At 43.2% G+C, this 24,779-nt stretch overlaps 1 protein-coding gene across 7 annotated transcripts in view; it reads left to right on the top strand.

Annotated features, from left to right (window-relative positions):
- TRAK1 (trafficking kinesin protein 1) overlaps positions 1 to 24,779 on the top strand; it is a 190,686-nt gene that overhangs the window by 83,915 nt on the left and 81,992 nt on the right. For 6 of the 7 annotated variants that reach the window (XM_059728759.1, XM_059728758.1, XM_059728757.1 and 3 more), the window contains one exon: positions 7,939 to 8,133. Coding sequence is in view for 1 of the 7 variants with exons in the window: in XM_019483502.2 (XP_019339047.1) it covers positions 6,819 to 6,822; positions 7,939 to 8,133 (199 nt within the window). In the remaining 6 variants the exon portion in view is untranslated. Of the gene's footprint in view, positions 1 to 6,797; positions 6,823 to 7,938; positions 8,134 to 24,779 lie in introns of those variants that run through there. The other variant, XM_019483502.2, reaches the window with a different exon arrangement.

The following is a 24,779-nucleotide window of genomic DNA, read 5'->3' as shown; positions in this document are numbered from 1 at the left end:
GACTTGGAAAGGAAAGCCCCTCCTTTTGCAGATCCAGGGAGGATAAGGGGGCACCACGTGGATAAAGGCTAAAGATCCTTGTGTCCAGGTAAAGAACACTGGCTTTGGGTAACTTTCACATCCCACAACTTCTTAAGAAGGTCAAAAAATGTAAAACAGTAGAGGTGCAGTGGTACATTGGTCCAATATCAGATTGGCACCAATATAAAGAAAATTGTCTGTATTAGAAGTCAGCCTGTTTTGGCCAGTAGATGGCCCATACATGCGTGCAGCCGCAGCGCATCATGTAGGCGGTGAGGAGCACAGCATGGCAGCTTGGACAGCTGCATGCAACTGGTAAGTCTGGTGTGGTGGATGAGGAGGGGGAAGGGAAAGGGTGTAAAGGGGGCAGATCAAGGCCCCTGTGGTGAGGGAGGGAGTGGGACTGGGGCTGGGGCAAGCACTGCCCAGCCAGGGTGAAGCTATGGCTCATCTGGAGGGCATGGGGGAAGGGAGGAACAGTTCCTGTCACTGTCCACCACTCGCCTGGTGGCTTGTCCACTCATGCAGCGGCTCCTGCCACTCCTCTGCGAGGGCATTGGGAGGGGCACCCCCAGATCTGTGCAGGATAGGGTGGGCTGAGGCCGGGGCCAGGGCTGGGGCTGCACGGGGCTCTTTCTGGCGAGAGCTGGGCATTGCTGCACTCAGGGTGGGCAGCGGCAGTGCTGGGAGGAAGGATTAGGGGCCTATGGTGAATTTTGGGGTGGTTGCAGGCCCTCCTCCCTGTAGCCCCCTCCCAGCGCTTCTGCTCCCTGCCCCAAGCGCAGCCTGGCCTGAGCCCTGTGCTGCCCAGCCCGCAGCGGCAGCTGCCCTTCCCCATGCAGATCTGGGGGCATGCGCCTCCCCCATGTCCTCCTGGGGTGTGCGTAGAGGTGGGAGCTTCCCCCACGCCCTGCGGACGAGTTGCGGCTCTGTCCTCCACCCTGCTTCATGCCAGCTGGGCAGCGCCTGTCCCAGCCCCCCTCCTTCCCTCACCGCAGGGGTCTTGAGAGCCCCCACACACCCCTTCCCTCTCCCCTCCCTTTCTACAACTACAGACTTGCCAGCCAGACACAGCTGTCTCAGAAATCAGATCAGTATCAGCCGATATGCCTTCTTAAAAATCAGCTATCAGTATTGGCCCCCAAAATCTCTGCAGCCCTAGTAAACAGGCAAGTATTGCTAGTGCCACTGGATTCTTGACAACAAGTGCTATGGCATCCTTGGGTGCCTTGAAATCCTTCCAAGAGTACCCCAGGGTGCTACACAATGTTAGCACTGTCAGGTTAGCACAAGCATGAGAAACCCAGAGATTTCAAATAAGAAACCATAATGTTAAAAACATTTTGATCTGTTGGAGTCTTTTTGAGCACTTTGCAATAGAAAACTGCTTTATTATTTTTCTGTAGTCGAGAAACAAGTGAAAACTAAGATCTGTCATTTTCAAGGGTTGTCTCAACCCTAATGAGGGGTGCCTCAAATCTGAACAGGTTGAGAACCACTGGCGTACAAAAAAAGAATGTGTATAAAAGGTTTCTGCTTACTAGAAAGGCTGTTCTTTTACAGTAAGCATGTTTAAACACCAGGTGGCAATATTTGCCATCATAATATTTGACAATGAGATGGAAAATACTTTGAACCCTGAAATAAAGGGCCAACAGAAGCTCCCTGAAGATTCAGAATAATTGGGAAGTATATTAAGGATGGTCTTAGATTATATGTTTTGCATTCTATTCAAAAGAAATGGACAAGCTTGTGGAGCTGAGTCACCTAATTTAATTCTGAAAATCTTGGTTATGTCTCTCCCCAACTGTGCTTAGGCTGAGGGACAATTAGAGAAAAGAAATGCTGTAAACTCGGGAAGTCTGTGGGGTGCCAAGTGCAGGGCACATTGCTGCTAAGTTTAGTGCAGCTGCATCTGTGAGAGTTTTTTTTTTTTTTTTGCCTGGTGAAGTGTTTCCTCTTCTGCCTCTGTTTCTTTCAGACTGTTCCCTCATTCTTTTCTCTTGCATTAACCTCACTCCCTGCCTGCTTGCTGACTTCTTTGTCTTCACTCTACTGCTGGCTGCTCTGTGCAGAGCTTGCTGAGCAAGGGCTAGTAATGCTGCTGAGATGCTTACTGTGGAATGTGGGTCTCTGGGCCACTACACTCCCTTTTTGAGTTTAGTGTTTTTACCCTGTTTTGAAATCTTGGCTTGGGTACAGACTGAACTAAGTTGCCCTTCTGGTTGGTTAGTGTTTAATGTCTGAACTCTCACAGGTCTCTTTGAAGTCAAATAGTTCTTCTTCATTAGTCACTGATTAAAGATAGGTGATTAAAGATGGGTGGGAAAATCACTTGCTCATGTTGTAATCTAGAATGTACTTTTATAAGCCCATTGATTGGTAGTGGATGGAAAAAACAGCTACCTCTGAGGGAAGAATACTCATTAGTTGGAAAATTCTACATCACCAACACTATTGCTAAATCTTCCTTTGCCTGTGAGGGCCCTGCCTGGGCAGGGATCCTGATCCTGGAGGCCACCATCTTGTTCAGGAAGGGTAGGCAGGGAAAAATGGGGAGGAAGCATGCATTGCATATACTGTATATGTACCCTGATGCCCTTGGGAGGCATAAGAACATAAAAACTGCCATTTACTGGGGCAGACCCGGTAGGATCCATCTTGCTGAGCATACTGTCAGTTGCACAAGTAGACATACTTGTGCGGGCCGGGTCAGACCCCGGGCCCTTTTCGTCGCTCTGCACGTGAGCTGTGGCCAGCAGCCCGGGCAGGCTGGGTCGGAGAGGGAGGTCGCCGAGCTAGAATTAGGCACAGACACGTAACGGTTGATTTTAAGATTGTTTACTTACACCGAGATGGTCGTGGTGTAGGCTGAGAACTTGCTTGAGTTGCGGTTACAACAGAAAACACGAACACACGTGGAGTTTGCAAGGCTCCACGCAGACAGAACACGAACAATCACGTGGAGCTTGCTAGGCTCCACGCAGACAAACTCCGGATGTCCAAGACAAGCGCGCATTAAACTCGTTGTTACGTCTTATAGTAGGCTCCGTTCGAAGACGGGAAGAGGTGGGCGGTGGATCAGGCCGCCAAACTCCTCTGAGCGACACACAGGGTTTCTATTACCCTGCCGCGCACACCCAGAGTCCCCACGAGATGGATGCGGAGTCCTCTTCAGCTTGGGCGGAAACTGCTCAAGCCTCTTATACAGCTAGCAGGCCAATCGCTAGCCGCCACGTGTGAATAATTTAGCACTAGCCAATTACGGGGCACGAATTTGCATCCGAATGGTGGGAACTCTTTGCACCGTGCATTTCTGTGTTGCAAAGGGAAATGCACCCTGCAAAGATCGCTGCAAAGTGGCGGGAACACTCCTTTGCACGCAGGTTCTCTGCGCAGCAGAACTCCTCCGTGCAATGAAGCTGTAAACCCACGGGGATAATTCCTAGTGCCGAAGCACACACAAAAAAAATCAGACCTTTGGGTCATGACAATACTGAATGCTTCCGAGGTGAAGGTAAAAGGGTGATACAGTGATGATCCTTACCGTCATATAAACCACCTTATCCAAATGAGGAGGTAGGTGAAGTTCTTTGGATGCTTCCATTAACTGTTCAAATGGGCAGAATTAGCTAGTAATGGGGGTCTAAAGTGATTCTATCTTTTGGAAAGGTAATCTGATAAGACACCTAGTCCAGCAAGTTCTTGGAAAGTGTCAAACAGTTTTTGTTTCAGAGGCTGGAGGAACCTTACATTGGTGGAGTTGCTGTTTTAGATTTGGTTCTGACTACTAAGAGGGCCTGGCCAAAAGTCTGAAGGTGGAAGGTAATTCAGATGAAAGTGAGCACAAAGCAGCATAGTTTAGTTTACAATTCTAGGGGAAGAAAGGAGTGAGAACAATGAAGTAAGGGTGATGGCTTTCAAAAATCAAACTTCAACTTGGGAGGGTATTCTAAGGGATAAGAATACAGGAGAACTGGCAGCTATTCAGGCTATTAGAGATCTAACAGCAAATTATTCAGGAGGACAGGAAGCACAGTAGAAGACTACTGTGGGCTACATTGGAGGCTCCTCTTATGCTCATTTATTGATTCTTATCCCCCTTCGCTGTCTTGCCCTCTCATTTTAAAGTGGAAACAAGAACACTTGACTAAGGATCACTGTCAAGAGCTCCTTGTCCGTGTGCTGCACAGCTGAATGGGGTGTGGCTGCAGCTCATTGCTGTGTAATGCTTGATGCCATTGAGCTCTTGGAGCTCACTGGCATCTTGGCGCAGCTCCTGCTGGAACTGTGTGTTGTGAGCTCTGTGACCAGTGTGGGGTTTGCCCAGTCCCCGCTTTCAGCTCTGGAGCTTGCTGCTGTTTTGCTTTTCCCACTCCTACCCTTCTCCCCCTGCCCCGGTTGAACAGCAGAGAAAAGGGATGGATGAGTGGCGCAGCCCCTGGGCTCCATGAAAGCAAGGAACTGGGCAGACCAGCTGGGAGCACCTGCAGCACCTGCAGACTCCCAGCAGGAACTTCCCTGACATGCCAGTGAGCTCTGAGAGCTCAATGCACAAGTACTACATGGCCAAGAGTGGGTGTGGGGAGCAGGGCAGTGGGGTGTAACTGCACCACCTCATCCTTGTTGGATCTGCCCCCAGTGTCGAGGAATAGCAGAATCAGGTAAGGATAAAATCAAGCTAACAAGCAGAATCACCAGTAAGGTGTAAGGGACAGGAAATGTTTTGTTTTAGGAGTCTCCTATAAACGCATTAGAAGTAAGAGGAAGACCAAAGAAAAGTATGGGTCTATCACTTTAATGAGAGAAAGAGGACATAACAGATGAAGCTTGCCTGAAAAGGTTAATTGTGAGAAGTTACTTACTGAGATTAATTTGAAGAAGATTTGAGCACAGACCAGGATAGGGAAAAGAGAGGTTAAAGAATACTTAAAGGCAGTTAAGTTAGTAGGGTCTGAAGACATTCAGTCTACAGTTCTTAAGGCCTTAGCCAAAGCAGTCACTGAACCTTTGAGTACTCATAAATGTCTGGGGAGGTCCCAGAGGACTGGAAAAGGGCAAACATAGTATCTATCTCATTTTAAATAGCCGGGTTAGTAGGGACGTGTAGGACCTGGGATTGTATACATCACTCAGCCTACCATGAGCGTCCAGAAATAAATTGTAACTAATTCATTAGTTTTTCAAGAACAAATCCTATCAAACTACTCTTAATTTCCTTTTACAAAAAAAAGAAAAGAAAAAGGTTACACTAAGAGGAGGGGAAGCCTGTAGCTGTAATAATCTTGACCTTAAAGGAGTCTGTAACATAATCCCATATTGTTCTCATAAACCAGTGAAATTTGGTGTAGAGGAAAGCTCCATAAAAATGATTTTGCAGCTAGCCAATTGGAAAATGTATACTCCAAAAGGAGTTATCAGTAAACTGCTGTCAAACTGAAAAGACATCTAAAGTGGGTTCCACAGGGATCTGGCTGTGACTCTCTCTCTTTTTTTTTTTTTTTTTAACTAGAACAGATTTTAATGTATGGTCCAGCTTTATTTACTTTGTCATTTCTACTAATGGTCCACTGAAGAAACCTATGTAAAGTGATGATTTACAGTAATAAGGAAAACCACAGTGTGAAGGTCTATGACTGCGAGGGGAAATCTCGATGAAACTATAATACAGCATCTAATTAAATGCGCTTTCAAAGCCTAAAAGATCTGAAGTCGTCTGGGTAAAGAAAAAAATATTGTTTGTGTTAGTTTGATATTTGTGAAGTTCAAATAGATAATTATATTTATAGGTTTCTTTCATTTGGATTATGTGGGAGGGAGGTTGGAAATTATACTTTTTTAGAAGAAGATCTTAAAGGAAGTTGCATATATGAACATTTATAGATAAGAGATTCAGCTGGTCAGGGAAAAAAAAAACATTAAAAAGTGGATTTGGTACAAGGTTTGTAAGCAGATGAAGCACTAGTGCAGAGATGCTCAATCAGGGTGCTTACACATGATTCATAAGAGATGATTCACCCAGAGATTTAAAAAAGTACTCCATAGTGCCAAACACATTCTGACCTGTTGTGGTTCTCTGAAAAAAGAAAAAAATTATAAACAAATTCTTCCTGGTCAAAAAACAAGTAAAAGCTTACCCTCACTGCCAGATTCACTCCTTTCCACCCCCCATTTCCATTGGCAATGGAAATTGGTGGCATTTGGTGGCAAAGGTGAGTGAAGGCTGTAGCCCTTGGCACAGAACAGGAGGACTGGGACTCTTTAGGGGTGGCAGGAAAGAGGGGGTCTGTTGCCTGTGGCAGCAACCAGGTTGCAAACCACAGTCTGTTGTTCTTAAATATTATTAATCCTTATCTTAAGGTATGTAGTACTCTCTCTCATTCACAGATGAACACACAGGTTTACTAAATGAACTGGACAAACAAATGCATGCTGGGGGCATTTGCAGTATTTTCTAAGTCAGGGGTTGTCAGCCGGGGGTATGTTTATGCTTTGCATCCAGCTGCCAGGGGTAGTACACTGATCCAGAAAGGTTGAAAACCCCAGTTCTAAGTAATATATGTGAGCACTGTTTCTTGGTTGTCATATAAACTGAACTGATTAAGCAGCATGTCCTATAAGTAGCCTGGTTTTATCTGCTCTATGTATAGCAAGGAAATTCAGTCTGTTTGAAGATAGCTGCTCTTGATGTCCTTTGCCTTACAGGCTGATAGTTATGTCCTTACTCGCTTCACAGCTAATGCTGGAAATAAGAGGTTTGGAAAGTGTAGCCTTCAGAATTAAGGACAAAACAAAACATGAGTAAGTACAATGTTCTGTGGAAAATAATGATGTCCTTTATCATTTTGTTGTTTGTTTGTTTTTCTTGGTGGGGACTGAATTTCAATACCTTGCAAGTTTGCCTCAGTCATATGGTGATGAGGTCAGTCCTGCCCAGTAGGGTTGTCTTTACAGTAAATGGTAAAATGAGTCACTACCCTAACAATGCCAAATTGTGAGAGCTGAAACTAGTTAAAGATGAAATTTGGGGAACTATGTACTTACAGCATGCAAGCTGCTTCTTAAGTAGCCTTTTCCCTAATGAATGTTGATGATTTTTTTTTTTTCCTACTCATAAGAAGGCTTTGATTACTAGTTTTGCATTTGCACAGTTTTTGCTTTGGCTGTAAGAACCCAAATGCAATAAAGAAATCATCTGTACCAATCTGAAAATGTTGTTTAGTCTTCTGACACATCTTGTTTCATTATTATGAGAGGGTTGTTGCAGACTTGTATAAAAATTGAAGAGTGTACATTAGAAGAAGTGTGTGACCATGTGGTTTGATCTTTCTGACTAATTTTAATTGTTTAAACTACTGCACTTATGTTTGCAGTTGTCAGGAACATATTTGATCATCAGTTTCTTCTTTTATCTTTTTCTTTTTCTTTTCTGAGTGAATTTGATGCTTGTGAACACAGAGACTAATATATCACAGTTGGCAGCCAGACATAGTACCAGCAGGTGCTTTGAAGCTTTTCACACCCAGCTTTGCCAATGCATATCAGGCCTGAACTGCAGTAGCACCTGCTATTTCACTCATGGGATTTTTCTTGAGCAAGGCCTGCCAGAAAAAGCAGCGTGTATAGTGGTACTGATTTGTAATCATAAGTCAAGAAGGGCCAATCATGAGACTTGCAAACAAAAACTCATTTTAACAAATAGCTGAATGAGTGCCACCAGCCACAGTACATCTCAGTCACCCTGTTGTCAAACATGCCTTTCAAACCAGTGTTTCATTTTCCTTTTTTCCTTACATGAAACTCATGTCAGTCTTGAAGTAAATGGGCATATTTGCCTAGCTTATATTAACATAAAAGTACTAAATTTGTACAAAGTTATTAATATGGGAGGCACTTTTTTCTTTTTTTTCCTTACAGATGTGTGCAATAGTACTGATCTTCCTGAAGTTGAAATCATCAGTCTGCTGGAAGAACAGCTGCCCCATTACAAGCTAAGAGCAGATACAATCTATGGTTATGACCACGACGACTGGCTTCACACGCCTCTTATTTCTCCTGATGCCAATATTGATTTAACAACGGAACAAATAGAAGAGACATTGAAATACTTCCGTAAGTTAAAACTTGAGAGTTATGTTGAAGAAAAAATATGGTATACAGACTCAATTAGCATGCTTTTTCCCCAGCATCCTTGGTGTGGTACTTCTGCTGAAGGAAGGGGCAGGCAAAATATGGCCTGTGGGCTGCATCAAGCCCACCAAATGATTCTATCTGGCCCATGGCTGCTCTTCTGAAAGAGAATTGTATCCAGCCCACAGCTGCCCTGGCTTCTGGTGCCTATTGCCTTTCTCTCTTTCCCTTGCTAAAGCCAGCAGCAGCTCCAGTGGCCAGGTAGCCACACCCCTCCCTGGCCCAACCCATCCTGCTCCACCCCCTCAGTGTATGCTCCAAGGCAGGGGGCACTGACCTCCTGGCCAGGCTTCTGCCCAGTGAGGCTGTGTGCACACAGCTCCAACCCTGTTGCTGTTCACAGACCAGACAGCCCAGCCCCCGTGAGAGCCAAAGCTTAGGTAAGTTTCTCCCTGCTTGTGGGGGAAGGAGTGCAGAAGGAAGAGAGCCAGGAGCTGTGGGTTAACCAGGCCCTGCCAGCCCAGGTCAGGGTGCAGGCACCACGAACACAGTGCCACGCTGTATTCCCTTGTGCTGCTTCAGGCTGTGCCATGTGGTCACAGCTAGATTGGGTGGTGCAGCTCCTGTCCAACTCTGGCATGTCTCCTGCCCGATGCCAGGTCCCTGCATGCAGCTGGGTCAGGCAGGATTCACACCAGCTGCTCCAGGTGTGCCCATGTTGCCTGAAGTAGCATGTGGGAACCTAGCATAGCACTGGCCCAGCCTGATCTGGCTGCATGCCAGGGGTGCAAGGAGAAGGAAGGTACACAGTGTGGCACTGGCCCGGCCAAGCCTGGCCGCCTCCTTCCTGCACGTGCTGAGTCCCTTTACACATGGTCAGGCCGGGCTGGTGCCAGGCTGTATTCTCATGTGCCACTTCAGGCCACGTGGGTGCAACTGGAGCAGCTGCCACAGCTTCTGCTTGACCCAGCTTCATGCTGGGAATTTGGGACAGGACCCAGGGGAGGGGTGCATGGAGAGCTGCAGGGAGCTTGTGTGCCTGACTCTGTGTGTATATGCATGTCACCCTCCAACAGCTCAACAAAACTCGTTAAGTGACCCTTCAGCCCAAATAATTGCCCTCCCTAATAAGGGGTTGGAACATATGCAAGGTCTGTATACTTAAAAGGACTTCCCATTGCAAGATTGTGGCAAAAGAATAAAATCTTCAATTTTATAAAATTCCTAGTTTGTTCCCTGTTCTAGTACTACAGGCTCTTGATTGTTTGGAAGTACAGTGAACGCAGAACTGCAGCTTCTAACAATTTTGTACTGTAGATCACACATGCAAAGCTCTACCCTATTGTAATGTTCTTGATTATGACCATGGATTAAGTTTAATTATGAATGGGAAAGTAAGAAAAGCTTGATTTAAGTGAGAAGGGAAGAAAGAAGGAAGAAAGAACCTAAATCAGCGTGTTTGTTTTTTTCCTTTGGTACCCCGCCTCTAAGTTTCCAGTAGATAGGGAAGTTTCTGAAACATCCACTGTGGTTTTATACATTTTATATAACAATATACTTTGTTTTAGGGCTTTATAATGACCCAAAGCTAGCATAATAATTTAAATGACTTTTTTCCTGGCATAGGCTTAATTTGGAGGTGATAAAATATTGGGCTAATGGAAGAAACTTAAGAATAGCTGTAATAACTGTTATCATTGTTATCTGTTTCTCCCTTAAATGGCAGCTTGTATAAAAAGGAAAACCAGGAAAAAGAAAACATATGACTAAAAAGCAACTAACTTTTCAAATGTTTGGGTTTCCATTGGTAAAGCTGAAAGCGATCATTTTTTGTTTTTGTTTTCTCTCTGGGGCAGGAAGTTATGATTTCCTGATGCCAAACACAGGTACAAAATGCAGAGACATAGGCCTAAGTCACCCAGCTACTGCATTCGTGTTTGTTATTTGCTATATTGTATTGGTGGATGATGTTATTGTCTCGACCTTACATCAAGAAACTATTGCAAATAGGCTTTTAGGAGTCCCATGAAAATCTTCCTTCAAGAAAGAAGTTGCAATCTGTGCTGAGAGTTGCTCAGTTGAGAGGCCATTCAGTTATTTTGGTACTTACATAGATAGCATCTCTTGGTATGCGAATGTGATTATCTTTCTTCTTGTAATCCCTGTTTATTTTTTTCCGATGCAAGCAAAAATACTTGCTATTTATACAGTCCTGAAAGAATTTATAAATGCCATCACTGTTTTGAGAGACAAAGATGGAGTGCAGGAGACCTCATAAGGCTAATTGATTTGCCCAAGTTTAAGTGAGTTACTGGAAGAGCTGAAAACGATTTGGATCATTAAACATTTTCTCCCACACCTATCACAATGGATTACTTGATGTGCATTTTTTTGTGTGAAGAAAAGAGGGTGAAATAAATGAATATTGATAAATCCCAGTTCTATCTTTGATTATCTGTGGGATCTATGGGATATCTGTGGGATGGTACCAGTTGGGAGACTTCACTTTTCTAGACATCTGCTGGAAGAGCAATGCACCAAACAAAATCTGAAGCCCAACTTGTGTGGAGGAGAACTTTCTGTTCCAGAAAGTGTAGGATGCAACCAAGGGATCTTGTAGCTTGGAACTTTTCCTGACCAACAAGGAAGAACTGATGTAAAGGTGGTGGGTAACTTGGGAGGAGGCAGTCACAATGTGATAGAATTCTAGATCCTGAGACAGGGAAAGCAAGAAGTCAGCAAAATTAGGATGCTAGATTTCAAAAGGGCAGATTTCATCTGACTCATGGAGCTTCTAAAATGCCTCAAATGCAAAAGGAAAGCCTCCAGGCAGTAGAAGAATGGGCAGATCACCAAGGACATATACCAGGAAATAGGAAGATCCTGCAGGGATGAAATCAGGAAGGTAAAGATGAAGAATGATCTGAATCTGGCAAAGGAGGTCAAGGACAACAAGAAAAGGTTCTATCAGTTTGTTGGCCAGAAAAAAGGATCAATGGAGCTGCGGGTCCTCTGTTAACAAGCCAGAGGGAGCTCCTAACTGAAGATGCAAAGAAGGCAGAGTTGCTCAAAGTTACTTTGCCTTAGTCTTCACAAAAAAATGAAGCTGTAGCCAGATGCCTAACAGTGATTGTTTGGGTAAGTAAGAGGACAAGCAGAGGGACGAGATAATGAGAGAGATGGTCAGGGAGTTTCTGCTGGGTCTGAATTAATTTTAGTCAGCAGTTCCAGATGAACTTCATCCCGCCACTGCCCCCTACTAAAGTACTTGGCAATGATCTTCACAAAGTCATGGGAGACAGGCCAAGTACCCCAGAGGCCAGTGTAGCACCTCTCTTTAAAAAGGGCAGCAAGGAGGACTCGGGGAGCTACAGACCAGTTAGCCAAACTTTAATACCTAGGAAGTTACTGTGGCATATCCTAAGAAAGACCATTTGCCTGATCTGTTGCTCTTTCTGCTTCGTGCTGTACCTGCTGCTGTGCTGCCTGCCTCCTTGATCTGTTGCATACCCACACACAGACTGGCCATGCCCCTTGTGGCACAAATGTTGCAGGTTGGCCATCCCTGATTTAGATTACACCCAGTGACACTAGCTGTGTCCCCACATGCAAAAGTGTGTGCTTGCAGCATCCCAAAAAGTAGTGGCACAAATTGGCACTGCTACTTTTTCTTGCTGTGCACGCCCCTGCACATACACTGCAGTGCAGAGCAAAATACTCTGCTTCAGGCAAACTGCCCATTCCCTGCTTCTGCCAACATACTGGAGGAGCCAGGACAGACCTAGAGGAGGGGAGATGCTCTGGCCAGCAGCCAGAGTGCCTCCATGAGGGACCCAGTCTCCAGTTGTTCCAGCACATATTCCTGGAGCGTGTATCATGCTACTTCTTTTTGCCATGGTTTGTTGGTTTTTGGGGTTGTTTTGTTTTTGTTTTTTTGATCCTGGGAGTTCCTGGTATCAAATTTTGGTGCCACATTGCAAATTTGCAGTGTGGCACATGGCTGCACATGCTCTAGTTTGAGGCACTGCAAATTGCACATGTGTCTTCGTCTGGCCGTGTCCACAAGTCCTCTGGGACTTCTGTATGGATTTTCCCAGGAACAACATTTTTCATAACTGTCACTGGTTACTCAAAAATAATATATGCATAGTGTAAAGATCAGAGAGATAACAGAACAGTTCTACACACAGGGCAGTGGTATTATTTCTGCATCTCCTGCCTCCCATAGTTGGCACCCGGAGTTGGTGCCCTGGTCACCCCCTCTTAGTTACACTACTTTTATTGCTTATGGCTATTAAATCATTTTTTCCTAATAAAGCAAGCCTCATAAAGAGAATAAGGGGCTTACAAGATCACATACTTGCTTGTTGCTATAATGATTTCTTGTTGCATCTTGATTAATACTAAAAATTATGTAATATGTATTCATGTGAACCTGTGTTTTCCGAATGCTCAAAGATCCAACCAGTTCTTTCATAAGGGAAAAAAATGAAAACTGATTTGAAAAGATTTATTTAAACAATTCTAAGCAGTTGGAAAGAGAGAGAAGTTTGGTTACCTGTGGTACTCTTCACTAACTTTTGAGTTCAGCTGTATTTCTGCTTCCTCCCAGAAAAGAAACTATAATTCATAAAACTTGCAGGAAGGTCAATGATATTTGTGCATATCAACACTGGCATGCAGATGCTTCTCAGAAGTCTGTAGTTGCTTTGTACAGTGTGTTCGCAGGCTTTTAGTGTTGGATGGATGCATTGTTCACCCCATCATTCAAGAAACATACTGGTCAGGATGGAGAAAAATAATTAAAAAAAAAAATTTTAAATAGGATTTTTATTTAAATCAGATTTTTTTTTTTTTATTTACAGTAGAAGCTCTGTTGTCCAGCATTCCCCGGGAATGGGGAATGCCGGATAACAAAATATGCCAGTTAACTGAGCGGCCTGAACAGGTGTTGCTGCCCCTCCTGAGACATTGCCGACCCTCCCGCAGGCCCTGTGGGACCCACGGGACAGGGAGGTGGGCTCCGCACAGCCTGTTATGCCCCTGGGCCATGGGGGCTCAGCAGTGCAGGCTGCTTTGCCCTGGGCCTTGGGGGCTCGGAGAAACTGGAAGTGCCATGGTGGGCACTTCCAGTTTCACTTTACCTTTCAAGCTGGCATGTCAATTAGTAGAGCATGCTGGCTTGTAAGGTGCCGGATAACACGGCTTTTACTGTAATTGTATTTTTTATTTCTTTTTGCTAAGATGCTTTTTTAAAAACAACAAACCTATATAAAATATGGTTTTAATTTAAAATATGCTAGCGCTCAAAGATGTCATCGTGGAATAGTTAAAATATAACTTTTAATTATATACTATTGGAGACAATATATTCATGTAACCTTTTTAGAAAAGTTTTAGAAATAGGTCACAACAGGCCATGGACTATATTAGGGGCCCAATCTTATGGGGTTCCTAAAGGCTTCTCTATCGATTAGTAAAGATTAAAGAAAACCACTCGACCCAATGCGACTCAGTCCTCATCCCCAGTCCAGAAGATCCCATTAAGCATCTCTGTGATGCTTAGTTTCAGTTCTCAAACTGTGGATTTGTGTGTCTAGAGAGAACATCCTTGTTAACAGCAGTATATGGAGATGAGAGATAACAAACCTGATTACCTACCCATCAGCCCTGTTGTCTCTCTGCAAGTTTGTGAACACAGAGTCAAGCCCTTGCCTCTCTCTAAAAGTGTTATGTAAATAGAGGATTGTTGGGGGTGGCATAGATCTGGGCAAAGAGGAGGAGTCTGGAGATAAATTCAAGGAGGGAGGGGCAGTAGAAACAAAAGAGGACCATTTTGAGCAGAATATTCCAGAAGTCTTGAGGGATAAGTCTCTGAGTATAGCCTTTCCATTGGTTTGAGATCTAGTGAGAGAATGGTATAGTAGAAGGGAAACCTGTTATGGTAGCAGGCTTGCCAGGCCATAAAAGAGACCGTTTGGGAATATTTTAATGAAAGTAATATCAAAAAATAAGAATGCACTTTTTGTAGAAAACAGTGATTTTATCGAGGCTTCCTAATAGATGATTTAAATCAAAACTACCCTGATACTGGTACCAACTACTGTACATCCTGGCTTGGTTTATTGCTGCAAAACTATGGCCCATTAATACTGTATTTCATTTGTAAAACCAAAAGTTTGGTAGATGCTGCCAGATTTTGTCATGTGTCCTCCTGCTATAAAAAGCACTTCTATTAGTGGAAGGCTTAGCTCTTTTTTCATGGCAGAAAAGCTGTTCATCACTTTGAAACCTGCTTCCCCTCATCCCACTTTATTTTTTTTTTCTTCTTCCCATTTCTCATTGGCAGGATGGAAAGTCAGCTCATTCTGTCATTGCCCTTAAAAGAAAAACAAGCTGATTGGCTTTTTTGGTTTGTGCCTAACTTACTTTCCATTAAAACTTGGAGTATTAAAGGCCTGTAGTAGAGCCTGTGGCTTAGACTAAGCACTAGGGGTGTGCAAAGTGGGTCCTATTCAATTCGGATTTGGATTAAGCCCGAATCGGGGACAGTGATTCGATTTGTTGATTCGGATCACTGTCCCTGATTCAATTCGGTCGAATCTGAAGATTCAATGCTGATTCGGAGAATCAGCAATTCAGACATAGACACAGCTTTAAAAGTCTTTTATACATACCTTGAGGTAGCAAGCGTGGCTCATGATCACTGCAGTGCTGGGACACATGGCGAGTCCCACAGGAGTGCAGGGGGGCCCTCTGCACGCTCGGCGGTGAACCCGTAAGTGGACCAGAAGTACTTCCAGTCCACTTCCGGGTCTGTTGGGGAGCGTGCTAGGGGGTTCTCCCATTTCTTCTCAGCTCAGTGATTGGCCATGGGGGGACCCCAGGTGACCCCCCAGACCCAGAAGGCATCAGTCACTGAGCCAGGGTGGCACGGGGGGGCCCTCCTGCACACTCCCTGGCGGACCTGGAAGCGGACTGGAAGTGCTGCTTGTCCACTTCCAGGTCTGCTGCTGAATGTGCTGGGGATCCCCCCGCACTCCTGTGGGACTCTCCATGCATCCCAGCATTGCAGCATTCATGAGCCGCCTGCTACCTAGAGGTATGTAGAAAAAACATTTAAAGCTGTGTCTATGTCTGAATCACCGAATCTCTCCATATCGATTCAAAGGGGTCCGATTAGATTCGGAGAGATTAAAGGGTCCTTTGATTCAATTCAGATTCAGAGATTCAGCCACCGAATTGGGCCAAATCTCTGCCAAATCGAGTCAGGGACCAGAGCTTCACACAGCCCTACTAAGCACTCTGTGCATGGAGCATTAACTCTTCAGAAGTTTGTGTCTGTGAGTTGCAGGTTATTTTGTTGCTTTCTTTAGGAGGTACAGAGAATAATACTTAAGTATGTCATTGCTGTTATAGGTAAGCATAGAGATAGGTATAAAGGGCACTTGAGGCACAAAGTACAACATTTGGAGGAGGTTTGTTTTTCTTTTTGTATTTTGCTTATTAACAAGGAATTTGAGTTTTTGGAACTAGTTTGCTTCCTTAGTTCCGCACTTATATAGATGGGTTTCCCTGTAATCTATCATGGTATTTAAGCCACATTTATTACTGAAATATCTTGAATGCAGTGCACAATATCAGTCTGGCAGTCCCCTTTTCCATGCGGGGAGAAAAACATCCCTGTGTTCCCTGCAGTTATTATTCTTCCCTCTTATGGAAGATGGTTCTCTTGTTTATGAAAGAGCATTTAGTTAAACTGATAAGTACTTCCCAACTAAAAATTATACAGATGCAGGAAGGGGAGATGGCTTTTGAGTTCACTGGGTTAAACCATTGAGGGTAGTCGAGCCCAAAAACAGAGGTTTGAACTGGACCTGGTATTCAGCAAAGATTCAGTGTTGCTGGTGTTTACCCTTTTTTATAGGAAGCTGCTCACTGTATGTTGATGTATGTTTAATGTCCAAATCCTTGTTCCCCATTACATTATGGTGAAACAAAGATTGTAGGTTGCATATACAAGGATTCATGTTCACAAGTTCTACAGTTGTAGAAACGAGGAGTAGTTTCCTGGTTAGCAGTATTTACCAGAGGGTATTTTAGCAACTAGTGCTTAGGATCCCCAGTAGCAATGAAGGTTCAAAACTGACTTCTATCCCAGTGGACTTGAGGCACTGCTCCATAACTCTCTTGCAAATTGAGTGGCACCCAATTTTGAAAGGTAACTTATACATTACAGTGCTTACCTCCTTGAAGAGGGGCCAGGCACTGTGGATAGGGGATCATCCAGGCAGGGACAAGCCTGAGTCTATGCTTATTTGCTTATCTCTTCACGCCATGCGGCACCCTGGGTGCCCCAGCAGCCTGGTTGAGAATCTCTGTTCTATCCTGAGCAGAGAAAAGGGGAGTTGTGGAGGGGATGTTGCTTGCAGAACAGGGATAAACTGAATTCATTTGGCTTTGGAAAGCTCCTTAAAGAGTTGGGTTGGAGAAAGAAATAGTTGGCTGCTTCATTCCATTATTCTCTCCCTTCTTTGACATCTTCCTTATCTTCTGGCATTTATGCTGAATGCTTGTTAGAAAATGTCTCCTCTGAGATCATCAGGTAAATTGAACATTCTGGCAAATTCTCTGCTTTAAATCAGACTACAGATGTTTTTCTTTACTGATCTCAATTACTAGGGAGCATTTTTACTTTGAGATATTTATTGCAAAGGTCAAAATGCAACAAATGGTTTTCTTGACATTCCCTAGTGTTTCTTTATGGAATCAAGGAATGCTTTATGTACAACAAATTGACTAGGTTGCATTGTTACTAGATACTCCATGTAACACACACTACTTTAATTTAATATGACCTGCAGTACTAAAGGAAGACCCTCCTTAGAGTGCTGCCAGATAGCAATAATATTGGCACCAGGACAAGTTACTACTTGAGATGCTCCATGTAGGTGTAACTGTCTGTCCTTCCTCATGAAATGTGGCAACCAGTTTTAGGCAGACAGGGTTCTTTGGGTGAATTTGATATCTTTTATTAGACCAACCCAAATAGTTGGAGAAAAGTTATTAAGCAAGCTTTCGGGTTCAAAAACCCTTTGTCAGGCTAAGGAGGTTTCAGCAGTTGGTGTGTGCTCTTCCTGGATGGAATGAAAAGTAAACAAGCCAGGGGCAGGGCCCAGTCATTCCATCCAGGAAAAGCACACACCAACTGCTGAAACCTCCTTAGCCTGACGAAGGATTTTTGAACCCGAAAGCTTGCTTAATAACTTTTCTCCAACTATTTGGGTTGGTCTAATAAAAGATATCAAATTCACCCAAAGAACCTTGTCTGCCTATGTCCTTAGACCAACACGGCTACAACCTAAACCCCTGCAACCAGTTTTAGATATTTTTGTAACCCTGTTGGATAATTATTTGCAGAATATTAAGGACTTTTTTTAGAGACTACAATAGTTCAAATTAGATTTAAGTTTGAAGTTGGTAACTTCATTCATGCAGTAGAAGTACAATACAAACACTGGTCAAATGAATGGCTAGAACCGTTTTAGCCAGTTCCTATGATGCAAGTAATGTTTCATAATGCAACATGTTAATAGTTATAGGAGTGAGTTTTAGTAGGTTAAAAGTCATTTTCACACAATTTTTTTCTATCATTTTAACCCCTGGATTTTTCATGGAGGAAAGCCCACATTCTCTGCTTAGCAACTTGCCATCAACAGATGTAAAATTTGATAAACTTGGAGGCAGGGGAGGATGTTATGTATGTTAGGCTTCCTGGTTCCATTCTGATAAGCCAGCATGAGCATGGGACACAAGTTCCAGTAGCATGCAAAGCAGAACAGATAAGCACAATGGAGCAGATAATGGAAAATGCCTCTGTAACCAAAAATTACTTTTCTAATTCCTTCTTCAGGCGTCCAGATCTTAGTATGATAGAAATGATAATACTTAGATCTTAAATCATGTTTAAGTAATATCTTGCAGAACTAGGACTAGATTATGTTCTTTCTATTTGTATTCCAGTGTTGTACCACTGGATGATGCTATCACCTGTGGGCAGTGCTCTTTCCATCTTATTTGCAAAATAAATTGGAACCAAATGTTCTAAACCAAATTTCCTGATCTATGAAAGTGACATAGTTGCTTGCTTGATATTTCGTTGGAAAGATGAATGTGCTTTCAGCACCATTATGGTTGGAATTTTGGGTGGTGCAGTCTGCAGTGGTCCGCATGGGGCCAAGCCCCACCAGCTCCAACCTGTACCCACCGGCCCAACCCTGGCCAGCATGCCCAGCTTACGAGCTGAACTGTTCCCAGTGTGGCAGGCCCTCTTGTCTCCAGTGGCAGCTCCTCCTCCTGCTGTGCTGGGGGGGAAGCTTCATCTGGGCAGCAGCTGCCCCAGCATGTGGGTCTCTTGGTCAAGCTCCTGGCTGCCTTCCACCCACTCTGCCCACCTGGTGTGATAAGCAGCCACCTGTGGGATGTTGGAGTGGGTGGAAGGTGTCTGGAACCTGGAGCTGGAGCCTGGCACACGGGGGCAGGCACATCCCGGCTGCAGCTCCCTCCTTCCCCCTTGGTCTGGAGCCACCCAGCAGGGACAGGAGCAGGAGCTGGAGGCAAGGGGAGCTTGCAGCACCCAGGGGCTGCAGTCACATTGGGAGTAGCCCCGCTGGAACCTGTGCATGCTGGCTAGGGCTGGCAGGCAGGAGCTCAGTGTTAGCTGCCCTGGGCTAGACTCGGCCCTATATGAAACACCACAGGGGCAGCCATGGGCCAGATCCAATCAGCTTTCAGGCCAGATCGGCCCGCTGGCCATATTTTGCCCGCCTCTGCTCTAGCCTAACCTCATAAGTACTGTATGTTAAAGATTTTTCTCTGTGTTGATTTCCAGAGGAAATGAGCCTGCTCATGCTTGCCTGCTGCCCAGCTGTGGCTTATTAGCTTGGGTGATAGTGCCTCATGATTTTAACTCTGGGGGGGCAAGGGGCCCTTGGTTTGATCCCTGATTGGTAGTCAAGAGAATGGCCATTATAGGTACCAAATCCTCCTTTGTGTGTTTCGTTTCATAGGAGCAATGGTGCAAAGCCACTCAGCTTTTCCTTTGAAGTAATTATAACTGGTAATATATTGGCATGATATTTATACCTCCAAACAGCTTCAGTTTGTTAGCAACCCTTTTTGAATGTGAACTGCCATCTGTATCCTGAGGTAGAGAATGTAAAGACTTAACTTCAAGCTTTAATTGACAGCCAAACAAATCGGAGGCTCGAAATCCGATAGATAGAAATGCCCTTTGGAAATGGCTGGTTGACTGTAGCTCTAAAATGTCATTCTTCTAAACTGAAAAACAAGCAGGTTAGACTTATTTTTCTGTCATTAGTTGGCCTGCAAAGAGTCAAGACCTGTTTTTCTTTAATGAAAGCCCAAAGCGCTCCCTCCTACCCCCGCATACACACTGCTTTTGTTTTTAACCCATGTGTGACCAAATCTTCCCTGATCAACAGTCTAGCCTTCAAATCCTAGAGCCTTGGATGTCTTTTAGACCAAAGTCTAACCTTGGTTGGCCAAAGTGTTGCTGCTATTGTTAATGTAGCAAATTACTACTATCATCTTTAGTATCAACATACAGTCCAAAGAAAATAAAAGTTTTAAAATGCAAAATGTAGCATGTGCTTGAACCTATAGATAAGAGGAGCTACAACCTTCTGCATTTTTTCCAAATTTATTTGCATACCTTGTGCCCCAAGGAAATTGCCATCGTGATGTTCAGTTGGGAGGAGTTTGGATGTATTGCTTTTGAAAGTGGGATTTGTTTTTCTCTTTAGAAAAATATTAAAGTTTCATTTATGGCTAGGGACTTACAGAATTTGAGACAGCTGCCTCGCGACTTTGCCGTTTGAGCATGGTGCCGGTCATCATTTTCGTGGCAGAGCACAGCAGGCCATTCACACTCCTGATTGGCTGAGGGGCCCTGAAAGTCCCACCCCTCCTCAGAGACAGACAGATGGCCATCGGTCAATCTCCAGAGAGGGATGGGATGTCTGGAGCCCCTCAGCCAATAAGAGGTGTGGAGGGCCTGTTGCACTCCACTGTGAAAATCTCTCCCGTCTCTTCTCCCCTCTCCCTCCCCTTCCTCCTGTGCTTCAGGATGCCAGGGTTTTCCACCATTTTCTGTTTGCAACTCCCTTTTTTCCTCCCTGCTCACTTTCCAATTTTGTGCTTTTTCACAGTTTCCACGCTTTTTCACAGAGGCCTACAGATTTAGCAGTTTCTGTAAAAATTGCAAAATTGGGAATTCAGTAGGTCCCTGCTTTATGGCCTGATTTTGGTTTTCATCTACCCAGTCAACCAAATCTGTCTTCTTCGTTTCACAAATATGTTCATTGCTTCTGAAAAAAAATAGAAGTGCACACAATATATATTTCAGTTCTAGTATTTCTGCATTGAGCTGTATATAGAAGATCAGCTTTGAAATTATATTTAATATTTCATCTCCCACATTCCCTGCACAACAGTTGCAGGTTTTGGAAAGGGGAACATAGCTTGAGTTTTCTGGGTTGTCTAGATTTTGAGACTGGATTTTTTTTTTACCTCTTGTTTCAGCTGCTTTGCAGTATGCACTGGGAAATATATACAACTTCATAATTTAGTTGAATAACTATTTTTTGGGCGTTCATGAGGGGGATTTACTCTTTCAAGAGAAAATTATACACAAAGGTGGTCTAAAGTCACATTGTATGGAATTTAAATGTTTTTGCAGGAGGGTGCATTTTTAGCCCTATTATTCACCTCATTTTCTGTCTCTAAGCTAAATCACATAGTTCAATATAAGAATAGGTGTAGAAATCTAGATTTCTTTCTAAAAAAGCAAAATCTGCAAAATACCTTTTCTTGTAAACTTAATCTGCAGCCCACGTTTACTTTTACTTTCCTACTCCGTTGTAAGAGTTAGTAGGTGGTAGAACAGACTGTTAGCAACAAGCTGCCAATTAGTGATCTGTAGGCACTAATAGTGCGTGTGTGTATGTGCGCGCGTGCGCGCACGTGTGAGTATAAACCCTTGTGACAAACCCCACTTGTCAACCTGGTGGCTTTGAATGACCACAGTGTGAGTGGTCCCTGCTAAACAGGTTCAGGACAGGCCGAGGCCCCTGCGCAGCCTTCTCTGCTGGGACCTCAGTGCTAACCCATTGACCACTTGTGGAGGGATATAAGCAATGCGACACATCACTGTAGTGTGTCCTCTGTACAAATTAAGAGGTGGATCAATAACTTTGATCTCGGCTAATGAGGAGGCTATTGCTTGGCTTCGTAGATTTGCATTTGCTAAATGAATAAAATAAATATGTATATGGACACAGGCACATATATGAGGGGAAAGAGAGAGACTAAAAGGAGGTTGTTTTAATTTTAAATGATTGATCTTTAAAACAGTCTAAAGTGTAATAAGAATGTAACTGTTTTTCCAGGCTGTTTTAAACCAGATTGTTCAAAGCATGACTAGCAAAGCACTGAAAAAATACTGTAGGGAACAATGCATTATCAAACAGGTGCCCAAAAGGACCTAACGGAGTAGATCCTTCCAGTTTTTAGTGGTTTTTCTTCCTTTTGTATAAGTCCCTAGAATAATTTTATTTTACATTTTTGTGTTTTAGTTTTAAAGTGAATGAAAGGAAGTTTTTTTCACACAGCATGTAGTTAAAGTGTGGAATCATTGCCACTAGATGTTGTGGAATTTGACAGTTTAGCCAGATTCCAAAAGGGATTGAGCAAGTTCTTGGAGGAAAGGGGCATCAGTAGCTATTGACCATGGGAGTTAGGGAAACAGCACCTGAATCAGAACTTCCTACACCTTAAATGCTGGAAGCTGCAAATGAGAGAAAAAAACCCTACCCTATTTACTTGCCCTTTCGGCATCCACTCTCTGCCACTGTGTGAGACAGGATAGCAGGCAAGATGAACCTATGGTCTGACCCTGTAAATGACAATTATTATGTTCTTAGTGTGGCAAGCTACAGTAGACTAAAGGTCAGTGGGTGTTTCCCTGTTAATATGAGCAGCTTTCATTTGTATGGTACATATGGAGTATAATGCTGTAAACTGGCTGCAAGGTCAGCTGGTGAATAGATCACTGCAGGGCGTTCCCATGTTTGTTTTTTGCAGCATATGCATTGTGATTTACTTCAATCTCTATTTAGAAACTATAGAGTGGAAGGGATCTTATGGGCCATTGAATCTAGACCTATGCCATCACAGGGAAAAAATCCCTCTTATTAATTTTCATCTTATAGTTAGGGTTTTAGCTATACTCCTATTCCAGAACAGTGAGGTTTTCTTGATGTTCAGTTTAAATTCATTCTTGGCCAGTTTATTACCATTTGTTCTTGTTCCAGTGTTGCCCCTAAGTTTGAATGATTATTTTCTATCTTCCTTTTCCCTTTCCTGTGAAATAAGTTACCAAAATTATATACTCTTAACCAAATTGCTTTCCATAATCAGCTCCTCTTAAAATAGCACAACTCTTTTTTTTCCTTCTTCTTTCCCTCACTTCTGGTAACTTATTCAGTACATTATACTGAAATATAACATGATTTAAAATTTTGTTTTTGAAAAATGGAATTCGACTTTAAGTTGACATAAATATTTATTGATGGAATTAAATCACTTGAGCTCTTTATTCTGACTAGTGCTATTTTACATTTTCATTAAGAACCAGTCATAATAAGTGTTGCTCAACCTGCTTTCAGTAGGTGGACCATCACTAAAATGTTCATTTTTATTAAATATAAATCATTTAAATTCAAATTAATTTGATTGAATCTAATTTTAGAAGTAAAATGCAAGCCTGTCACTGAAATCAGCTGAGCTTTTTAAATTTGTTCAGCTTCCACCTTTTAATGTTTATTAATTTTCTTTTAAATCAGCTCTGGTATTAATTTATATGTCAATTGTTAAAGTGTCTATTGTAGAAAGCACTGGTTGATAATAAAGTACATTTCATTATGGTCAAATGTGAAGTCATTCATCTAGAAACAAAGAATACTGGCCATACTTACAGGAACCTGGGAAGCAGTAACTTTGGGAAAAGATACGAGAATCATAGTAAATAATATGCAAGTGAGCTCCTGATGTGATGCTGTGGCCAAAACTATTAATGTGATGGGAGTATTGTGCTAGTGGGACTGGAATATTGTAATGAGAGTTCTCATGTCTACAATTAAAGGAGGGTATCTAAACATTGGAAAGGGCTCTGAACAATGAAAATGACTAAAGAACTGGAAAGCATTTCCTCCTTCAGTCTCACATAATGTATCTTTTTAGCTTATCCAAGCTGTTTGTGGGATGTTTCGATCACAGTCTGTTAGTGTAAAGCTGGGGAACAAAGTTTTGATAATAGGGGTCTTCAACATAGCAGAGAAGCAGAACAAGATCTAAAGTTTGAAAGAAACTAGAGGAATTCAGAGCGGAAACAAGATGCCAGTTTTCTTAGCTGTTAGGGCATTTAAGTTCTGAAAAAACTTGACAGAGTTTGTGATGGAGTCTTCATCATTGGACATTTTAAAGTTAAGGTTTCACTGGAAATTTTCAAGAGCAGATTAGACAGACACTTGGCTTGGAATGGTTTAGATGGGAATGATCTTTTCTTGAGCAGGGGGCTTGCCTAGATGACATTGTGAGGTCCCTTCCAGCTTTCCCATGATCCTGTCTGTTTTCTGAAAGAAATGGTCTTGTTCGAGCAGTGCTATTGGACTAGAAGCAGGAATAAGAAAAGGGGAGCCCTGTGGCCTATGTGTTCTAGGTCTGTGGCCTTGTCTACGCTAGGCTGCATTTGTCTCTAGTTCTGCTGGCAGACAGCAAGCACTTAGGTGAAGCTGCCAAAGCACATGCATACCTGCATAACTTCTGTATGGCTCCACTTAATCAGTTCTGCTGGAAGGGCATGAATTGAACCTAGAGTTGGCACAGTTTATTAAAGGAGTAATAATGCTGGCAGAAGGCTGGATAAGCCTTCTGTCAGTGGCTGAATGACAAACCTAAATTGCTACCTCCTCCATTTTCTTTTAGACTGCCATGCCTGCTTAACTCAAGGGATTCTTGCATTGCTAGATTGCATGTAGGTATGTATTGGTGGCTTATAGACTCTCTCCTCCTTATTAGTGTTTACTCATGAGCCTAGGATGACTGTGTCTACTGCTCTGTTTTTCCAGTTCTCCAGCAGGTATGGTAACATTGTCTTATGGAACTGCACAAAGATATTTCACACACCATTATGACATGGCTCAACTCTGTAAAACAGTGTATGAGCATTCAGATACTTTTGCTAGAGAAAGAAATCCTTTTCCATGCAAACTGATGTTTTTGACTTGATACCCAACCTTGCAGAAAACCATTAGCAAAAACAGGAAGGAGGGAGTAATATAAAAAAAAAATACAGTGCCCATTGTGCTCAGTCCCAACTCTTTTTCAAGTCATGGTGAACTACTGCATCAAATATAGTTACACTTCCTCTTCACTCCCACAGCTGAGCGCAGTGTATTTCTTCCCTATTTCTAATGATTCCTGTTTCTTTACAAATGTATGGCAAACAACAGCAAACTACTGTTTAGCTGAGACACTCTGTCACTCCG

This window comes from Alligator mississippiensis, chromosome 5 (assembly GCF_030867095.1).
Source record: "Alligator mississippiensis isolate rAllMis1 chromosome 5, rAllMis1, whole genome shotgun sequence".
NCBI classification, from domain to species: domain Eukaryota; kingdom Metazoa; phylum Chordata; order Crocodylia; family Alligatoridae; genus Alligator; species Alligator mississippiensis.
This window is presented reverse-complemented; position numbering and strand designations above follow the sequence as displayed.